The 17,456-nt window shown below is 40.5% G+C and overlaps 1 protein-coding gene across 2 annotated transcripts; it reads right to left on the bottom strand.

The window, feature by feature from the left end:
* Positions 1 to 581: 581 nt before the first annotated feature.
* On the bottom strand, positions 582 to 16,454 carry LOC115798881 (NLR family CARD domain-containing protein 3-like). Of its 2 annotated transcripts, XM_030755875.1 has the most exons (14): positions 16,296 to 16,454; positions 15,267 to 15,427; positions 13,158 to 13,250; positions 12,968 to 13,045; positions 11,750 to 11,863; positions 11,152 to 11,230; positions 10,793 to 11,021; positions 7,281 to 9,084; positions 7,011 to 7,178; positions 5,950 to 6,123; positions 5,615 to 5,788; positions 4,535 to 4,705; positions 2,605 to 2,651; positions 582 to 1,949 (listed from the first exon to the last, which is right to left on the bottom strand). In XM_030755875.1, the coding sequence occupies exons 2-14, from the start codon at positions 15,350 to 15,352 to the stop codon at positions 1,393 to 1,395; spliced, it is 3,774 nt and encodes a 1,257-aa protein (XP_030611735.1). In that variant the 5' UTR covers positions 15,353 to 15,427; positions 16,296 to 16,454; the 3' UTR covers positions 582 to 1,392. The 2 variants fall into 2 exon arrangements, with proteins under 2 accessions (XP_030611735.1, XP_030611736.1); XM_030755876.1 differs by lacking the exon at positions 15,267 to 15,427 and having other exon boundaries at positions 16,296 to 16,453.
* Positions 16,455 to 17,456: the final 1,002 nt, after the last annotated feature.

The raw sequence follows: 17,456 nt of genomic DNA, 5'->3' as shown, positions 1-17,456 counted from the left end.
CGGCCAACCTTTCAAAATAAGAGAATAAGCCGAGCAATTTTTCATCGCCGTTGTTAATGAAAAATACGTTTGTCAATTTCGACTAGCATTCAAGAAGGAAAAATAGATTATGATACTGAATTTAATAGGTGTAGCTGAATCAGTTCTACAATATTCACAGTTCTGGTGATTTTTAACTGTTTAATTTCCTTCTTTTACAAGTTAATTTATGCAGGATGTAACCAATCAGTGTCACACGACTTGAAATGATCAGGTTAAAATACCCACATTTTCAATTTTGTTAAAATGTTGAAAAAATAAAAATCAGTACACTCAAATTATTGAGTAATTATAGTTCCTAGCTTGACTGCTTTGTGTTTCCCAATGACACGGCTTCTTTCAGCTGCAACACAGCGCCCTCTGCCGGTCAGATTTGACTTCAATAACAGAGTGGCAGCTTCACTGCAGAAATCAAACCTCTACTATCAAAAGAGCCATTTTAATGCAATATTTGAGCCACAAAGTCTGTACAGAGCAGCAAAATGTTCTTCAGGTTTATAATCAACGTGACAGAGCCAATTAAAAATACACAAGCCTAACAACATTACTAATAGGTGTAAATAATTACAAGTGTAACTTATCTGCAATGAATTATTTGGTACTTTAATTTGACCTTTTCATTACAGTATTACTGTGTTTTTTGTTGCATTTATAAAATTATAAAAATTTAAATAATGGTAATAAAAAAGGAAATAATTTAACAAAACAACATTTGTGAAGTGGAGAAAAAAAATCTATTAGCATGTTTATGCCTACTTTGGCCACTTACCAGTGTTTGTACAAATAAATTCAATTACAAGTAAACTTTAGCTTATTTTGATAAAAAAAAAAAAAAAAAAAGAAATACAGGCACGCATAGCTTTAAAAATGGTAAGAGATTTTTTTTTTAATTCAGTGTATATGCTACACATTTTATAATCGGAGAATGTAAAGAATCACCCACACCAATGATAGATGAAAATATAAAACTTCATTACAATGTCCATATTTGTGGTTCCCATGATGAACTTCCTTTCATTCACTTTTTTCACTGTATAACAAAGACCCAGAACTGTTGAGCTGATAGAATGGGATAGCATCCGTCTCCCAAGAGTCCAGCAACCAGTCTCCACAGTTCCCAGATATTTACAGACCGTGAATAGGTGGGGGGGGGCAGTGGGAATTCCCTCAACTTTTTTGGACTTCTATGATTAACCATGTGAGAAGACGCTACAATATCACCATTGTCCATCTCTGATTTTTAATTTTTGATTGTAAGAGACAGCAGATAGTTTAAAATACTTCAAATAAAAAGTGGATGGGAACCACATCATAGTGTAAGCAGTTTTCAGTGGCAGCATCTACAGTTCGCTTCTAGTCTCCTTCATCCATCTGACGCAAAGACACAGAGCTGTAAATGCCATAGGTGAACTCAGAACGTATCCGGAAGACGGGGTAAAGTGGTTCCGTGAAGCTGCAGTGGAAGGTGTGGATGTGTGTCGGTGTATCAAATTCAACTCTGTAGAAGGATACAGTGCCAGCAGACCAGTCCAAATACACTCCCACTCTGTGAGTGGAGGGCTCAGGGCTGTCTATGATTCTGCACGAGTTTTTGTGCCATGCAGCGTAATTAGCAGCAGAACAGTCCAGACTCCAGGAGTTGTTGTTCCCACCAATACGACTATCAATACCGGAACCACTCCTTTTGATCCCTCTGTAAGTCACTCCTATAGATACCTGTCCACTCCAGTCCACCTCCCAGTAACAGCGACCAGTCAGGCCACTCATACACATCAGCTGGTACCAGTAATCGAACCTCTCAGCGTGACTGGGATACTGCCATTCCTCATCATCATATGTCACAAAGTTGTTGTCTGGCAGGTACAGTTTCCTGTGTACTGTGTTTGGGTCAATTGTGAGATTGCAGGCATCTGATAGGCAGAACAAGTCACAGACAGCAGTTAGTGACTGCTAAATATACACGCCCAGTCATGTGTTGCCTAAGGATAGATTTTTTTCATCCTTATCACTGTATGCTTCATCATAGATTTTTATAGAAAGAGGAAACTAGATACTGTACATGGTCTGTTGCTACATGAACATCATAATCGGCCATTTTAAAGAGTTACAGACGTTATTTGATCCAAACTACAGACAGCAGATTTCTTTTTTCACTGATACAGCCCTGGCACGGCAGAGCAGAACACAGCATCTTCTACTGGTTCAAGAACCGATGCCAGTAAGAAAAAAAACCCCGAAAGATTTAATGTAACTACAGCTTTAGATAAACAAATATGGTAAACATATTGCAAACCAGAAAGTATAAAATGTGCAAGGCCAACCTAATAATAAGAAATGTGAGATGGTACTTCATGGAGAAAGGTTATCAGAGCTGAAACATGACCTGTCAGGCAGAACTACAGAGAGCTGGCATCTGCCAGGAGAGAAAGAAATGGTGCAAACCTCGACTCAAATTTGACCATAAATGCCTTTAAAGCTTTAGAATGTCAAAGTCATGGATCTGTCTTTTCTTTAAATAGATGTCACTGGATATGAACAGATTTAATGTGTTCAGGTTACACTCACATTTCCTCAGCCCTGGTTTCAACCGTTCAGCTCCACAGCTGTCCATGCTGGAAGGAGGAGATTAACACAGTCAAACACATAAAACACAGGAAACCTGAAAATATTCTCAATACAGTTGTTGGCTTTGTTTGGCTGTGGGGACAGGACAAGCAAGAAAAGAAGGCTTCGCCAGCTCAAAACAAACATAAGTTAGAATGATTTCAAAATAAAAGCGACATGTTTTCTTACGTCTCAGAACAGCATTCTGTCCTATAAAGAATCTGATATTCTTTGATTGGATTCATCCTGCATGTTGCTGTTCCTGCAGTTTCTGGAAACTAATGTGACAACCAGCCGTCTATCATTTCTTTGATTTTTGTGGGAGTGGCTATGTCCCAATGACAATAGATTAAGTGTAGCATACGTCACTGCCCTCCTGTCAGAACATCCAAACTGCTTGTGAGTGAAAGCAAGAACTGTTAATGCTCCTTCAGTCCCAAAAAGCAGAAAAACGGTCTCTGGAGCTGGAGGGGAGAGAAGCCTTTGGAGGGGAGAGAAGCCTGGAGCTTGAGTGTGTTTTTCTATCTTTGTGGGGAATTTCCATTGACTTCCATTCATTTCTACAGCCTAAACCTTACCTTTACCCTTTTCCTAACCCTAACCATCACATACCTAACCCTAACCCTAACCTAAACTCAATTCATACCTTAGCCCTAACTCTGACCCCTGACCCAAAAACAGGGTTTCCCCTTGTGGGGACAAGGTTCCAGTCCCAACAAGGAGCAATTGGTCCCCACAACGTAGTATATGTCAGGAAAATTGTCCCCACAAGGTATTATAAACATACGCACACACACACACACACACACACACACACACACACACACACACACACACACACACGAAACTGCTCGCTTATTGGCTAACAATTTGTTAATCGCAAGTCATAACCAGTAAGCACACCATAGAAAATCCTCCTTTTTGAATCATATGATGACCAAGATTTACAAAAGAGACTTAACTTTTTATTTACTATAATGCACGTGACTGAGCCCATGAACCCATTAGGAAAGTGTTTACAGAGGTCAAATCAGAAAGGGGTTTTCTCATTTAACTTCTATAGCACTGAAAATCTTTTTGCAGCCACTGCTATTGTCATCTTCTGGCGTTCAGATATACGTCTAAGACACTTCTTTGTTCCTACTCAGAAGCTACATTGATGTTTCATGCAGTCTCTGATATTGTCCTTTGTATTTGCAGTCAGTCACCTCCTTTGCTGTGAGTAGTTCCAAAACACCAAGATGATGATTGTAAAAACGCTCAGCTCAAGGCTTCACAAAGTGACTTTGCTAACCAATGGTTTATGTATTTAGAAATCCAAATACATAAAGTTTCTCTTATTCTGGCTTTTAAGAGGTAGAAGCAGCAAGTAAAAAGCAAATTACAATGTGATTTATAATCTCCACAGGCCAGCTGTCTGTTGGTCCTCATCCTTGGTGTGTGATTCCAATGAGTCAGACTACAGTGTGGAGCAAGTTTTGATAACTGTTTCCAAACCTTCAGAGAGAAGATTCAGATTCCCAAGAGGGAACCATGAACTCCCACCCTGCAGGCTTTCATAAAAAAAAAAAAAAAAAAAGATTAAGTCCAACATGTAAAAGGAAGAAGTGCAGAAGCAGAAACATGAAGATGCTCAGGGAGAGTGCATCGAGATGCAGGAGAGAGAGTTCAGAGAAAAGCTCAAAACTGTTTTCCTTTGCTGAAGTCGGGTCCATTGCTGGTGGAGTAAACAGCTGAACTGGGTATTAAGATGGCTAACAATTTTTTTTTGAAGTTATGCTTGCCTTTCTGTAATAATCATAGTCATAAATAGTCTTCAGTAGTGCCACTTAAGTCCAAAGTGATTTGTAAGCCTTAATTTGAATAAGTTTAGCAGCATCTGTCGTCCTACCTCAGAGAGTCCAGACTCCAGCGGGGATCCTGCAATGCAGCAGAGAGCTTCATTCCTGATGGTCCAGGGTGATTGTAACTCAGATCCAGCTTTCTCAGATAAGAAGGGTTTGAACTGAGTGCTGAGCCCAGAGAAGCACAGCCTTTGTCTGTGATCAGACAACCTGACAGGCTACAAACATTTCAAACCAAAAGAATATGTCAGATGAGGAAAAAAAGACCCCCCCCCCCACTTTCTTACAGAATAGTGCACACTGTATTTTCTATTTTATATAATAAACCAGTATTTAGCTAGCACAGATTTATTGTTATCAGCATGCTGTACCAATCTATCCTGTTGTCCAATAAGCACCTTTTTTGAACATAACATAGAAACAGACACTTTTGGAAATACCATAGCAATCAAACTCCCTTAAAATGCTCTGCTGTTGCCAGAACACAGTCTCCAGTTGATTAAACTACACTTCTGTTCTCCCACTTCAGCTCTGCTCCGTGGATCCCGCTGAACTTGGCTCTCTCTTCCCCTGCTTGACTTAGTCTCAGGTCAAACCTGAGCCAGCTTCCCAGCCTCAGTGTCTGGCTCTCACCTACTGACTCAGGTCTAGTTCCCAGGTTCCCATCTTCCAGCCCAAGCTTTCACCACAGCCTTGTTCAAGCCCTATTCCAGTTAAGTAACCTGTATTCTTGCCATGGTCAGTGTTCACCAGCTTGGCTGCTTTTAGAATATGATTTCAGGTCAGGTGAGGTGTCCCCTGGTATTTATATCTCATGGTCCTTTGTGTAGTTTGATCTTATTGATAACAAGTACTGATTTTGTCTTATATCTTATCTCAAATTGAATAGTTCAGTGATTTAGTGAATTTGATCTTTGAGATGAGTGTGGATAGCAGACATTTTAGCTGGACTGAATTTTTCTAGCTTTGACACTTATGAAATCAGCTAAACTGTTTCATTAGGACTGTAGTTGTGGTCTAATCAAATTTGTTTTGAGGTCTCAAATTTAAATTGTTAATTAGGCATGGAAATACATGGATGACAAAGACACACACTAGCGGTACATAAAAGCACAGCCTGATCTAACCTCAGACTTTCCAGTTTGCAGTGAGGACTCTGAAGTCCACAAGACAGCAGCATCACTCCTGAGTCGTGCAGGTCATTATTACTGAGGTCCAGCTCTATCATACTTACGGACCAGCAGCTGAGGACTGAAGCAAGAGCTTCACAGCTTTCATTTGACAGGTTGCAGCCAGACAGCCTGAAGAAAAAATAACGAATAAAGAGTTCACTTTGTGTACTGTAAAATGTGTAAGAAATCCAGTAAATTGAAATATTTGGATAAAATAGACCAATCAGATCCAGAAGAGTATGAATATTGTCTCAGCACAGACTTCAGTTTGAAAAGTAAGCTGCTATTACCTGACAATTTTCAGTGTACTCAGTTGACTTTCAAGGTTAGTGAAGAGGTGCGTGACTGCTGAAACGTCCAGGTCATTATTATTTAGATCCAGCTCTGCCAGAGCACATGACTGACTGCTGAGAACTCTGGACAGAGTTTTACAGCTTCTCCATGTCAGCCCACAGCCACTTAGCCTGAAGAAGTAATAATGAGCAGAGAAAGAATATTTAATTGGAGAAATATGTAGAAAAAAAAAACAATTTCAGCTTATACTAATGAGAATTATTGAAAAATTTATGAATACAGATTTATTTGTTTAGGTGCAGGTTATCATAGGCAGATGTGGTTTGCACAAAGCCCCAAATTCATCCTCACTGAACATTTTCAATACAAACAAAGACAATAATATAACAATGAAGAAATAAATAATATTCCAGAATTCATCCTGTTATTTAACAGTTTGATTTAGTGAGTTTGTCTATTCATCTCCATTTGCTGTAAAAATCAAAGCTTTTGGGTTTGACATAAAAAAAAAATCTTTTTAAATGCGAGTGGCCTCCACCTGTAAAACCATTCCCGATTCAGGGGTTGTCTCATTATTGCACCTCTACTACACCTGTAGATTAATTTCATGAACACCAAAGCAGCTTAAACTGATTAACATCCCCCTCTGTGCAGCATGTTGAGCTTATATATACACACACACACACACACACACACCATCACAGGCCTGCTGTAAAGTTACAGCAGTGCAGTTTGGAGCTGCAACTACTGTAATACAGATTATCGATCAGCATATTTGTAGGCTATCCGCTGAGAAGAATATTCAATAAATAAAACTTCTACTTTGAACTGGCCTTTATTAGGCGATGAAGCCATGTCAGACCTGAATGCAATGAGTGGCCATTAATGTTTAAATGATCCAGTTTAAAGTTTCAAATCCTCAGTGTGCAGCCATCATGTTAAAAATAAATGGCAGGACCAGGAGTGCATTAAGTGAGAAAGTAAACAGATGAACTCAAATGTTCTAACTTTTTTTCTTTCAGTTTTTTAAACTAACAACCTTACGTATCGCACCAACCTGAGAACCTCCAGTTTACAGTCTTTCTCCAGGTCTGCAAACATTTTCTTCACGCCTGAATCCTGCAGGTTATTGTAACTCAGGTCCAGCTCTCTCAGACTAGAGGACTTGCTGAGGACTGAGGACAGAGCTTTACAGCTTCTGTTTGAAAGGTTACATCCAATCATCCTGATGGAATAAAGAAAAAAAAATGTAACAAGTTATTTATTTTTCCTCTTTCTTCATAGTATGTAAAGTGAAACTGCCTTATCTGGATGTGTATGAACATACAGCGATTTGCTGGAAGCTTTGACCACCGGCAGCAGCCACAAAAGACCTTCTTCAGAAGCAGAATATTTCTTCAGGTCAAACTGATCCAAATCTTTTTCTGAAGACAGTAAGATGAAGACCAGAGCAGACCACTGGGCAGGAGACAGTTTAACTATGAAAAGACTTCCTGAAGTCAGGGCCCATTGGATCTCCTCCACTAGAGAGTGGTCGTTTAGCTCATTCAGACAATGGAACAGGTTAATGCTTCTCTCTGGGGACAGATTCTCCCCAATGTTCTCCCTGATGTATTTGGCCGCTTCCTGATTTATCTGTGAGCTTAGTCCTGTCTCTTTGAGTAGGCCTTGTAGGAGAGTCTGATTGGACTGCAGTGACAAGCCCAAAAGGAAGCGGAGAAACAAGTCCAAGTATCCACTCGGACTCTGTAAGGCCTTTTCCACAGCACTCTGGTAGAAGAGTTTTAGTTCATATTGCTTATTCTCGGGCCTTGATGTCTGAGTGGTTTGCTGTTCCTCTTCCAGCAGATTGACTCCAGAGTTGATGAAGGTCAGATGGACGTGAAGAGCAGCCAGAAACTCCTGAACACTCAGATGGACAAAGCAGAACACCTTGTTCTGGTACAGCCCTCGCTCCTCTTTAAAGATCTGTGTGAACACTCCTGAGTACACTGAGGCGGCTCTTATATCAATGCCACACTCTGTCAGGTCTGATTCATAAAAGATCAGGTTGCCTTTCTCTAGCTGCTCGAAAGCCAGTTTTCCCAGAGACTCAATCATCTTCCTGCTCTCAGGACTCCAGTGTGGATCTGTCTCAGCTCCTCCAACATACTTGACCTTCTTCACTTTGGCCTGAACAACCAGGAAGTGGATGTACATCTCAGTCAGGGTCTTGGGCAGCTGTCCTCCTCCTCTGGTTTTCAGCATATCCTGTAGAACTGTAGCACTGATCCAGCAGAAGACTGGGATGTGGCACATGATGTGAAGGCTTTGTGATGCCTTGATGTGGGAGATGATCCTGTTGGCCTGCTCCTCATCTCTGAATCTCTTCCTGAAGTACTCCTCCTTCTGTGGGTCAGTGAACCCTCTGATCTCTGTTACCACGTCAACACACTCAGGAAGGATCTGACTGGCCAGCGCAGGCCGTGTGGTTATCCAGAGGCGAGCATTAGGAAGCAGTTTTCCCCTGATGAGGTTTGTCAGCAGCACATCCACTGAGTTGGATTCTGTAACATCAGTCAGGATCTTATTGTTGTGAAAGTCCAGAGGAAGTCGACACTCATCTAGACCATCAAAGATGAACACAACCTGGAAGTCTTCAAAGCTGCAGATTCCTGCTTCTTTGGTTTCAGAAAAGAAGAGGTGAACAAGTTCCACCAAGCTGAGCTTTTCCTCCTTTAGTCCGTTCAGCTCTCTGAAAGTAAATGGAAATGTGAACTGGATATCTTGGTTGGCTTTGCCTTCAGCCCAATCCAGAGTGAACTTCTGTGTTAACACTGTCTTCCCAATGCCAGCCACTCCCTTTGTCAGCACCATTCTAATTTGTTCCTCTCTTCCCAGCAAGGGTTGAAATATGTTTTTACATGTGATTGTCTTTTCCAGTCTTGCTCGTCTTCTGGACGCTGTTTCTATCCGTCTGACCTCATGTTCATCACTGACCTCTCCAGTCCCTCCCTCTATGATGTAGAGCTCCGTGTAGATCTGATTGAGAGGTGTCGGGTTTCCCGCTTTAGTAATCCCCTCAAACAAATGTTGGAACTTCTTTGTAAGATTTGATTTGAGTTTACGCTCGCAAATGGGTGCATTCGCTCCTGAAAACAACAAATGACACCATAATAGGATTTTAGAGCAATGAACAAGCAGTGTCTAAAGTTGAAATATGAGGCTTTTCTAGCAGAGGATCAAATATAACATTTAAGAAACCCATATATGGTTATGAAGACAGATCACTGTAATAAGGTTCACATTATCTGAGACAATTTTGTGGTCAATTATTGTGTAAAAATTAAAGTATGTTGAAACGGACAGCTAAAATTTGCAAAGCCATCTTCATGTACTATGAAGTTAAACATACCTGGGATATCTTCTCATTATCAGGCTAAAGCTGGTCATGCTTATCTACATCCCAGCATTGTTAAATTAACTTATAATCAACGACAACTATATTTAAAAAAATCTTATAAGATTAACAAGTGCTTTAATTGGTTTAAAAAGGTAAGCAGTTCCCTTGGTCAGAATGTTTCTTTCATACATTAATCTGTTCTGATCCCTCCTAAGAGACCCTTTCACAATCCATTAACCACTCTCTGGCTCTTTTATGAATGCTTATGCCACTCTCCACAGAACTGATTGGTCAGTAGCGGGCATTTTTATAGCCAGTCATGCGTTATCTTGAAGACACCCTACTCTAGAGAAGAGGGTTGTATTATAGAGTGTTGTCAAAACAGCCAGACTTTCTTTGCATTTGCTGGCTTGACACAACCCCAGTCAGAGATAACGACATGGTTATCAAATTTCTTTATGTCAGGCTTCTGTCTCTGTTCAAAGGGTGTTTTTTTTTTTTTTTTTAAGTCTGTCTTGTCTGGCAGGTTTTGCAAGCAGAATTATGATCTAAATGCACTGTTGTGCCAAACATATTTGCTCTTCCGATATGAGCTCTACAGATTCTCTATAGCTCCTCTTGTTAGTGTTTTTCCTTTTACTGTATTTATTTATTTGTGTTAATTTTCACATAAATGTATATGTATAGCAGCAATGCCAGAGATGACAGACTGGGAAAAGAGCAAGAAAGAAAAAAAAGAAAACACAAAAAACAATTATGAAACAAAATTCTAAACACAATCTGCTCTGGACCAGGTTATGTGTTCAAGTTGCAAGTTAGCATGGTCATCCAGCCAGGTTCAAAAGAGAGCTGCCTTTAAGCTCAACATGGACTGTTAACCCATTAATCTTGGTTCATAGTACACCCTCTGGCATATAATTGCTACAAATGCATCAAAATGGTTACATGTAGTAATCACTACATTTCACATACAAATTGCTTGTAAACTACTTTCAAATTAAATGAATAAATAAAGTTGTTGAAGCTGAAGAATCAATTAGATTAGATTCAATTCATTGTCATTGTGCACACAACGAAATGATCGTTCCAGATCACTCATCCAGAGATGAGCATCTGCGGCCACTGCATCCTGGCCTTACTCACCTTCACTTGATAGGTCTTGAACGTAATACATAATTTTTCACCACATTTTGTTCATAGCTTTAATTTGTGGAATATTTTAAAACAATTTTTAAACACAGGAATTAAGTACCATTAAATATCCATCCATTAAATATACTTGCAATATTTCTATGAGCAATCTTTAAGCTTCTCCATGATTTCTTACATTTAGACTCATTGACTAGTAAGCTGGCAGCCAGAGAAATCCCTCCATTATAGTGCCATCTCCCAGTCACTGAACACGACTGTGCACTCCAGGGCAAATTGAGGCTTTGTATCATTAAGATTGCTCTTACTGTTCTGCAGACAGATAGCCAGCTCCTCCTGATTCATCCCCCTCAGAAAGTGGAGTGTGATCTTCACAAAAGCCTCCCTGGCCTTCCCTGTCTGCTCTTCAGCCTTAGAAGCTAACAGATCCTCTTCCTCTCTCCCTTTCTCTGAGCATTCTTGGTAGGCTGGACTCAGAATCCCCTGAAACCTTTTAAGCTCAGCCTTCACAAAAGTCATAATCTTCTCTTCAAGCAGCTGGAACAGAATATTATGGAAAATTAACTTTCAGCATTATGTTTATGCATTGTGCACTTATTCTCCTCTATCAGGAAGCATTGAGCCTATTGGAAACACAACAGTTAAGAACGCTTGTAGACATTCCCACCTTAAAAATGGATTCCAAGTCTGTTTGATCCTGCTGACCAGACTGGGAACTGTGAACCTCAAACCTTTGTGGCTGGACTCTGCAGAGAGAGCACACATGTGCACACACCCAGAATTAACATTACCGAATGAAGTAATGGTCAGTAGCTCTAACAAATTACTGCATAAATAAATAAATAAATACCAATGCACAAATATATGAAAGTTGAATATGTACAGAGTTACTGTTTGAGATTTGGCATCTGATTCTATTCATTTAAAAACAAGAGATTCAGCACAGCATAGACCAGAAGTAACAATAAGAGGTCTGCAGCTCTACATGGGGTTAAAGAAATACTCACTAAACTGAATGAAATGCAGAACAGCAGAGCGGGCAGTGCACTGAAAGCTTACATCAGCCAAGTGTAGGAGTAAGGGTTGCAGTCAATGTAAAGTGACAATTACAACTAGCCAGTAACTACATGAGTCACTGATGAATTGATGAAATTTCCTCTGGACATTTAACCCTCAGGTCCTCCCGTAGTGGTGTTCCTGAGGCATACGACAAACCTACACAGTCAGGCAGGTGCACACTGCTAGTATGAGTTTCAAAACCTTACCTTTTGTCAACAGAGAGCTTCTCCTGCCTAAAATATAAAGGAGAGTCCATAGACCAGCTGCTTTTCATGGACATACAGCTGGATAAAGGAGAGCCTGATGTCTCCTGTGGCATTCTGGAATACAGCATATTGTGTATTACATGTCAAATGTTTAAGATCCATACATTGTAAAATAATTGCATTCAACTACCTAATGGTTTTTTGAAACACAGAGACACAATTTGGTAAAATGTATTAACTGAGAAAACAGCAGCAACACTCACAGCCTAATGCAAGAACCTTGCTTCTGAACAAAAAATTAGTTAGTAATGCTTTTAGGCATTCATCATCTTTTTGCTGGCAGATCGAATATACGCGCAGGCACTTTCATGCAATACAAACTTTATTGCACTTTGTCTCTATGCCCTGTGGATAGGGGGAATGTAGTCCTCCTGAAAGAGATCGTTACTGTCAAAGCAGAAATGTTTCACTACAAACCATACCAACAAAATTCCCCCTACTGGCTATCTAAGCCACCAGGTTTCTGGTTGGCATGCATGAGAAGTGGGCATAAAACAAGGATGGATGCAGGTCATATCTTAATGGATAATTCCACTTTAACCTGTAAATATACGTGGTGTGGAGTAAGATATAATTATCCTTTAAAGCAGGGGTCATCAACTACATTTGTCCAGTTTTTCTCAGCAGACACTGTGAGGGCCAGATGCTCTCATAAGGTTAAATAAAATTAATATTGTATCCTTAGTAATATATTATCACTTGATATGTCAAGTGCACGTTTTGCACTAAATTACTTCATTCACAGTGTGAATGAAGGCAAAAGACCCAAATATTAGACTATGATGAAAAGATTTCTACATAGATTCACACAGTACAACCGCAATGGTACAAAATGGCAGCACATGTATTTTAACAATAATAGAATAGTAAATACTAGGCTGCAGGGTTGGTGACAACTGAGGGACGCATGCGGGCACACGCCGAGCCACCTACCCATCCAGTAAATATTAGTGCTTTTCTGTATGCATTTTCATTTCAAATGTATACCTTTTTTATGTTTTGTGAACAGAGTCTCATGACTCACTTTATGCAGACACAAGGCAGAAGTTGCTCCCAACTTTTTACTCATACAGTAAATCACAGGTGAGCAACCATTCTCAGAAATTACCAACCCCGTGCAGGCTTTAATTCCTTCATTTGCTTTACAGCACGGCTTACTGTGTTTCAGCAGACTGTTGGCTCTTCATGGACACGCAGCTGGGTTCAGGAGAGCTCGGTCTCTGTTGCTGCTGTGACCTTTAACAAAACAAAAAGAGCTTTATAGGTGGGGTGACTTGGAAACTGGGCAGAATTATTTTAAAATGAAGGAGTACTAGCTTGTATGCAGTATGAGAGATCCATATCTCACCTCGTGGCTTCACTGTGCCGCCACTGTTCCTCTTTAGAAGGGAGTACTCTGCCCTCTGTATCTGCACACTGACTCATGGCTGAGTAGGCAGCTCTAATACAAACATAGGAAACATAACTGTATAATACAGTAACACACTGCCCAATCTCATAAGTCTTTATCGTGGGGCTTACATAATTAAAAACAAAAGCAATGCCTATTAATACTAGACCCATTCGCTCCTATGCATTTATTAGTGAAAGAACAACAATTATTGCCTCAATACAAGGAATAATAATAATAGTCTCAACATAAGGATTCACAGATGTCAGCAAATTCCTGGAAGGAGACTGCCAAAACCCCTGGAATGGACATGAGAGGGTGTACAAAGAAGGGCATAAACATGAGACAAACACATTTGCCTCTTAAAAAATAGAAAAGAAAAGAACCACAGTAAACAGTGAGAGCTGTTTCTATCATGGCTACCAGGACCGGCCCAAACCTTGAAGGGGCCCTAAGCAAAATTTGATTTAGGCCCCCCCCCTCATACCACTTCATTGTCACCTGACATTAACAATGCATTGCTGAATCAGCCCCATGTAGACAAGCCTGTTGAAAAACAATGTATTTCAGTATGATACACACTGTAAAACTGTCATGTCCATGGCATTGAGGAGGGTAATGCATTGAGTATCAATGCATGCCACCCTATGCGACAGACTAGTAAATAAGCCATTTGTAATACAGTAAAAGTATGCAGCACTGCAGACTTGCTGAGCATCAATGGAAAATTATTCAATGCAAGTGGCCAGCAAATGGGCCCAGCGCCAGAAGAAGTGCAGTAAACATGTTATTACACTGTTATACTGCAAAATGGCATGATGGCAATATCCCAATACCACAAATGAGGCCTGAGAGCAAGATCTACTAGTCTATCCATGCAACCAGACCACTGTGTGAAAGCAACACAACACTGTCACACAGGAACAGTATTTAAACCAGTCGGATTAGACCACCACAGCTTCCAGATGCACATGTCTGAACATGCATGCATGAATAAAGCCATCTTGTAAATGTTCAACAGCCCTGACATTTAAGTGTAACGATTCTGCAGTGTGGCAGGCAGGATAAGGACCCAAACACAGAACTCGGGAGGGAAAGCATGAAGTCAGAAATACACAGCTTTATTGCTGGTTTCACATCAGGAACAAGGAAACTAGGAAAGCTCAACTGAAGCTAATAATTCAACACCTAGGAATACATGGGGAAACTTGGAACCAGGAAACACACTACCTAAGTGAGATGATGTGACAAAAAACAGGAGGACACAGACAATACACACACACACACACATATGAGGTAATCAGGGAGATAGGACACACTGGGGAGCACAACTGAACAAGACAAGGGAAGCAAAACAGAATACAAAGCCCACGGTATAAAGGACTGCCAAAATAAAACAGGAAACAGACATGGACACAAACGCTGACTTGACAACACAGGGAAGCAGGCACACTGAAGGACTACAATACCTATACTAGAGGAACTAGAACACAACATAAGCAACTAGACACAAAAGGAAGGAACACCAAGCCAAGGACTCAAACTGCACCACAAGGAACAGAGACCAGGACTAAATACACTTAACAGGGGAATAAACAATAAAACACCAAAAAGACGGAGACTTGACAGCAACACAGGGGAAGCCTGAGAACAAACACAGGATTGATTAGAAAAAGAGCCAAGAACAGAACTCAGATAAAGCTAAGAAGCCTGACGATATAAACAATGAAAGCATCCAGGAATTACCAGAAAAGGCACAAAATTCAAGACTACAAAAAGACAAACTAGGAATCAAAGAGTGACCTTAAACAATACAAAAACTGAAACTCCACAAACTGAAATGACCATGACAATAAGCTCCAAGCAAAAATGTAGATTAACCAGAAACACTTCAACCTTGAGGTTGGTGACAGACTGACAGGTTGCGTTTTTTTTTTTATGAATAGATATCTGATAGAGACACCAATCTCAGTCTGCGGATATCTAGCCAACTAGCGATAGCCAACTACATTAAGGTTTGGAGTTAGTTAACAACTAAACCTATTGTAATTACTCATGGAAACATACCTTTGTCTTCTTGCCCTTCTTTCTTCCTCTAATCTTCTCTTTTTCCCCTTCTCTGCCCCAGAGGGATACGTCCTTTTCTGTGACATTTATTTTTTTGTAGCCTCATCCACAAATGACCATTATAGCTACACCACTTGGAGCACTGCCGATGCCTCCCAAAACTACCAAACGCAGGTGACACACGAAGTCAGTCAGCAAGCAGTCTACTCATTAAATATCGTTACAATTGTATTATTCTGGAGTGTTGTGATAGTTTCTTCTTTTTTATGACACCGGTGTGTTTAAAAAAAAAAAAAAACCTTCATTAAAAATTTAGGTGATCAATTCAGTTTAAATTTTATTTATATTGCGCCAAATTACAACAAACAGTCGCCTCAAGGCCTCACCAGAGGGCCCAAGGCAGCCGCATATGTCGCCTATGCCTCGGGCGGTCCTGATGGCTACGACCACAAGCATAACTGCAGGCAATCATCACACTTACATACAGTAGGTTACGTCTTAATCAGTTGTGAGTGGGCAACTCTGTTACAAACACAACATGCTGGATGATACGGTAAACACACCGCCCACGCTCCTAGGTTTTTATCATGGGGGTTACATAATAAAACAAAAGCAATGCTTGTTGATCACAGACCAGCGGTCAGTAAGTGCAGCTTCCATATATCTAGTAAAAACAATGGAAGGCTCCATTATATTCATTATATTTCCATCTTGTACAGGTTACTCCACGCTGTGGCTTTCCCCCCCAACACCATTCAGTGCATGACAGTGTGCAAAACCTGGTATATGATAACTCACTGCATTGTTTCAAGTGGAAATGTATTATATAAACTATTAAGTATAAAATCAATGAAACGATACATGTAGTGGCTGTAGCCGAAGTCACTGGGGCTCCTCCCTGCTCTGCGCTACACCGACGGCTCTCTGACCTGCTCAACTGTGCCAAAGTTTAAATAAAGACTGAAAAGTAGCGTAATCATGGTAAGGTTACGGATTGTGATCAGGTAAAAGAAGACGTTGTTTAACTACCTTGTAACTGGAGAAAGGGGCCGCGGATCTGCCGAGAAATGAAACCGAAACCTTTCCTGAGAAACTGGATGAGCGCAGCAACGACGCCCTGTGGCAGAGCATAGAAAAGCTGAGCTGCAGACCAGAGAGGCAGCTTCGTTTCTGCTTCAACACACCTGAGTCAAATATAGAAGTCATTAGCAGGACTCTGGAGAACTTGACTGCATGCTGAGGAGGTAATTCAGCCATTTGATTTATTAAGACCACCTCTTAATAAATCACAGAAGCCCCAAAAGTCTTCATCTCTGCCTGCCTCTATCACCTTTTGGCACCCCAGAGAGCTTTGCTTTTTCTTTGCTCTTTGTGCTTTGTTGAAGTCTTTGTTCAATAAACCATCGGGCATCGACTCTGCGCTGTTTTGTGATCTTTTTTCCTCAATTGTTTGATTTTATTTGGGAACTAAAAGCCTGGAGAATTATCTTATTGGTCTAAAAAGGGAAGATGACTAGTGTTAAATTTATGACCCAACACAGCAAGAGTGAACGGGAAGGTTTACAAGATGGAAGTGAGACCTGATATGATGTATGGTTTGGAGACAGTTACAAAAAAGACGGTGGTTGGAGGTGACAGAGTTGAAGATGTTAAGATTTTTACTGGGAGTGACCAGGATGGACAAAATTAGAAATTAATACATCAGAGAGACAGCTTGGGTTGAGATGGCTTGGAGACACAGTTGGAGAGGTGAGACTGAGATGGTTGGGACATATACAGAGGAGGGATAGTGGACATATTGGACTAAATACTGTTGAATATGGAGCTGCCAGGCAGGAGGAAAAGAAGAAGACTACAGAGGAGGTTCATGGATGTAGTGAAGGAAGACATACAGAGGGTTGGTGTGACGGAAGAGGATGCTAGATGAGATGTAGGCAGATGACCCGCTGTGGCGACCCCTAAAGGGAACAGTCAAAAAAGAAATTATTTTCCTTTAATCCAATTCGATTTATTTTATATAGCACCAAATCACAACAAACAGTAGCCTCAAGGCGCTTTATATTGTAAGGTAAAGACCATACAATACAATAAAGAGAAAACCCAACAATCAAAATGACCCCATAGGAGCAAGAACTTGGTGACAGTGGGAAAGAAAAACTACCCTTTTAAAAAGAAGAAACCTCCAGCAGA

This window comes from Archocentrus centrarchus, chromosome 19 (genome assembly GCF_007364275.1).
Source record: "Archocentrus centrarchus isolate MPI-CPG fArcCen1 chromosome 19, fArcCen1, whole genome shotgun sequence".
NCBI classification, from domain to species: domain Eukaryota; kingdom Metazoa; phylum Chordata; class Actinopteri; order Cichliformes; family Cichlidae; genus Archocentrus; species Archocentrus centrarchus.
Note: the sequence above shows the minus strand (reverse complement) of the source record. Positions and strands in the feature narration are given on the sequence as shown.

Coding starts and splice junctions, on each gene's coding strand:
- LOC115798881 (XM_030755875.1), bottom strand. CDS start 15,352: ATGTCACAGAAAAGGACGTATCCCTCTGGGGCAGAGAAGGGGAAAAAG. Junction 13,046..13,157: donor CGGCACAGTGAAGCCACGAG/GTGAGATATGGA, acceptor GTTTTGTTAAAG/GTCACAGCAGCAACAGAGAC. Junction 11,231..11,749: donor AAGCTCTCTGTTGACAAAAG/GTAAGGTTTTGA, acceptor CTCTCTCTGCAG/AGTCCAGCCACAAAGGTTTG.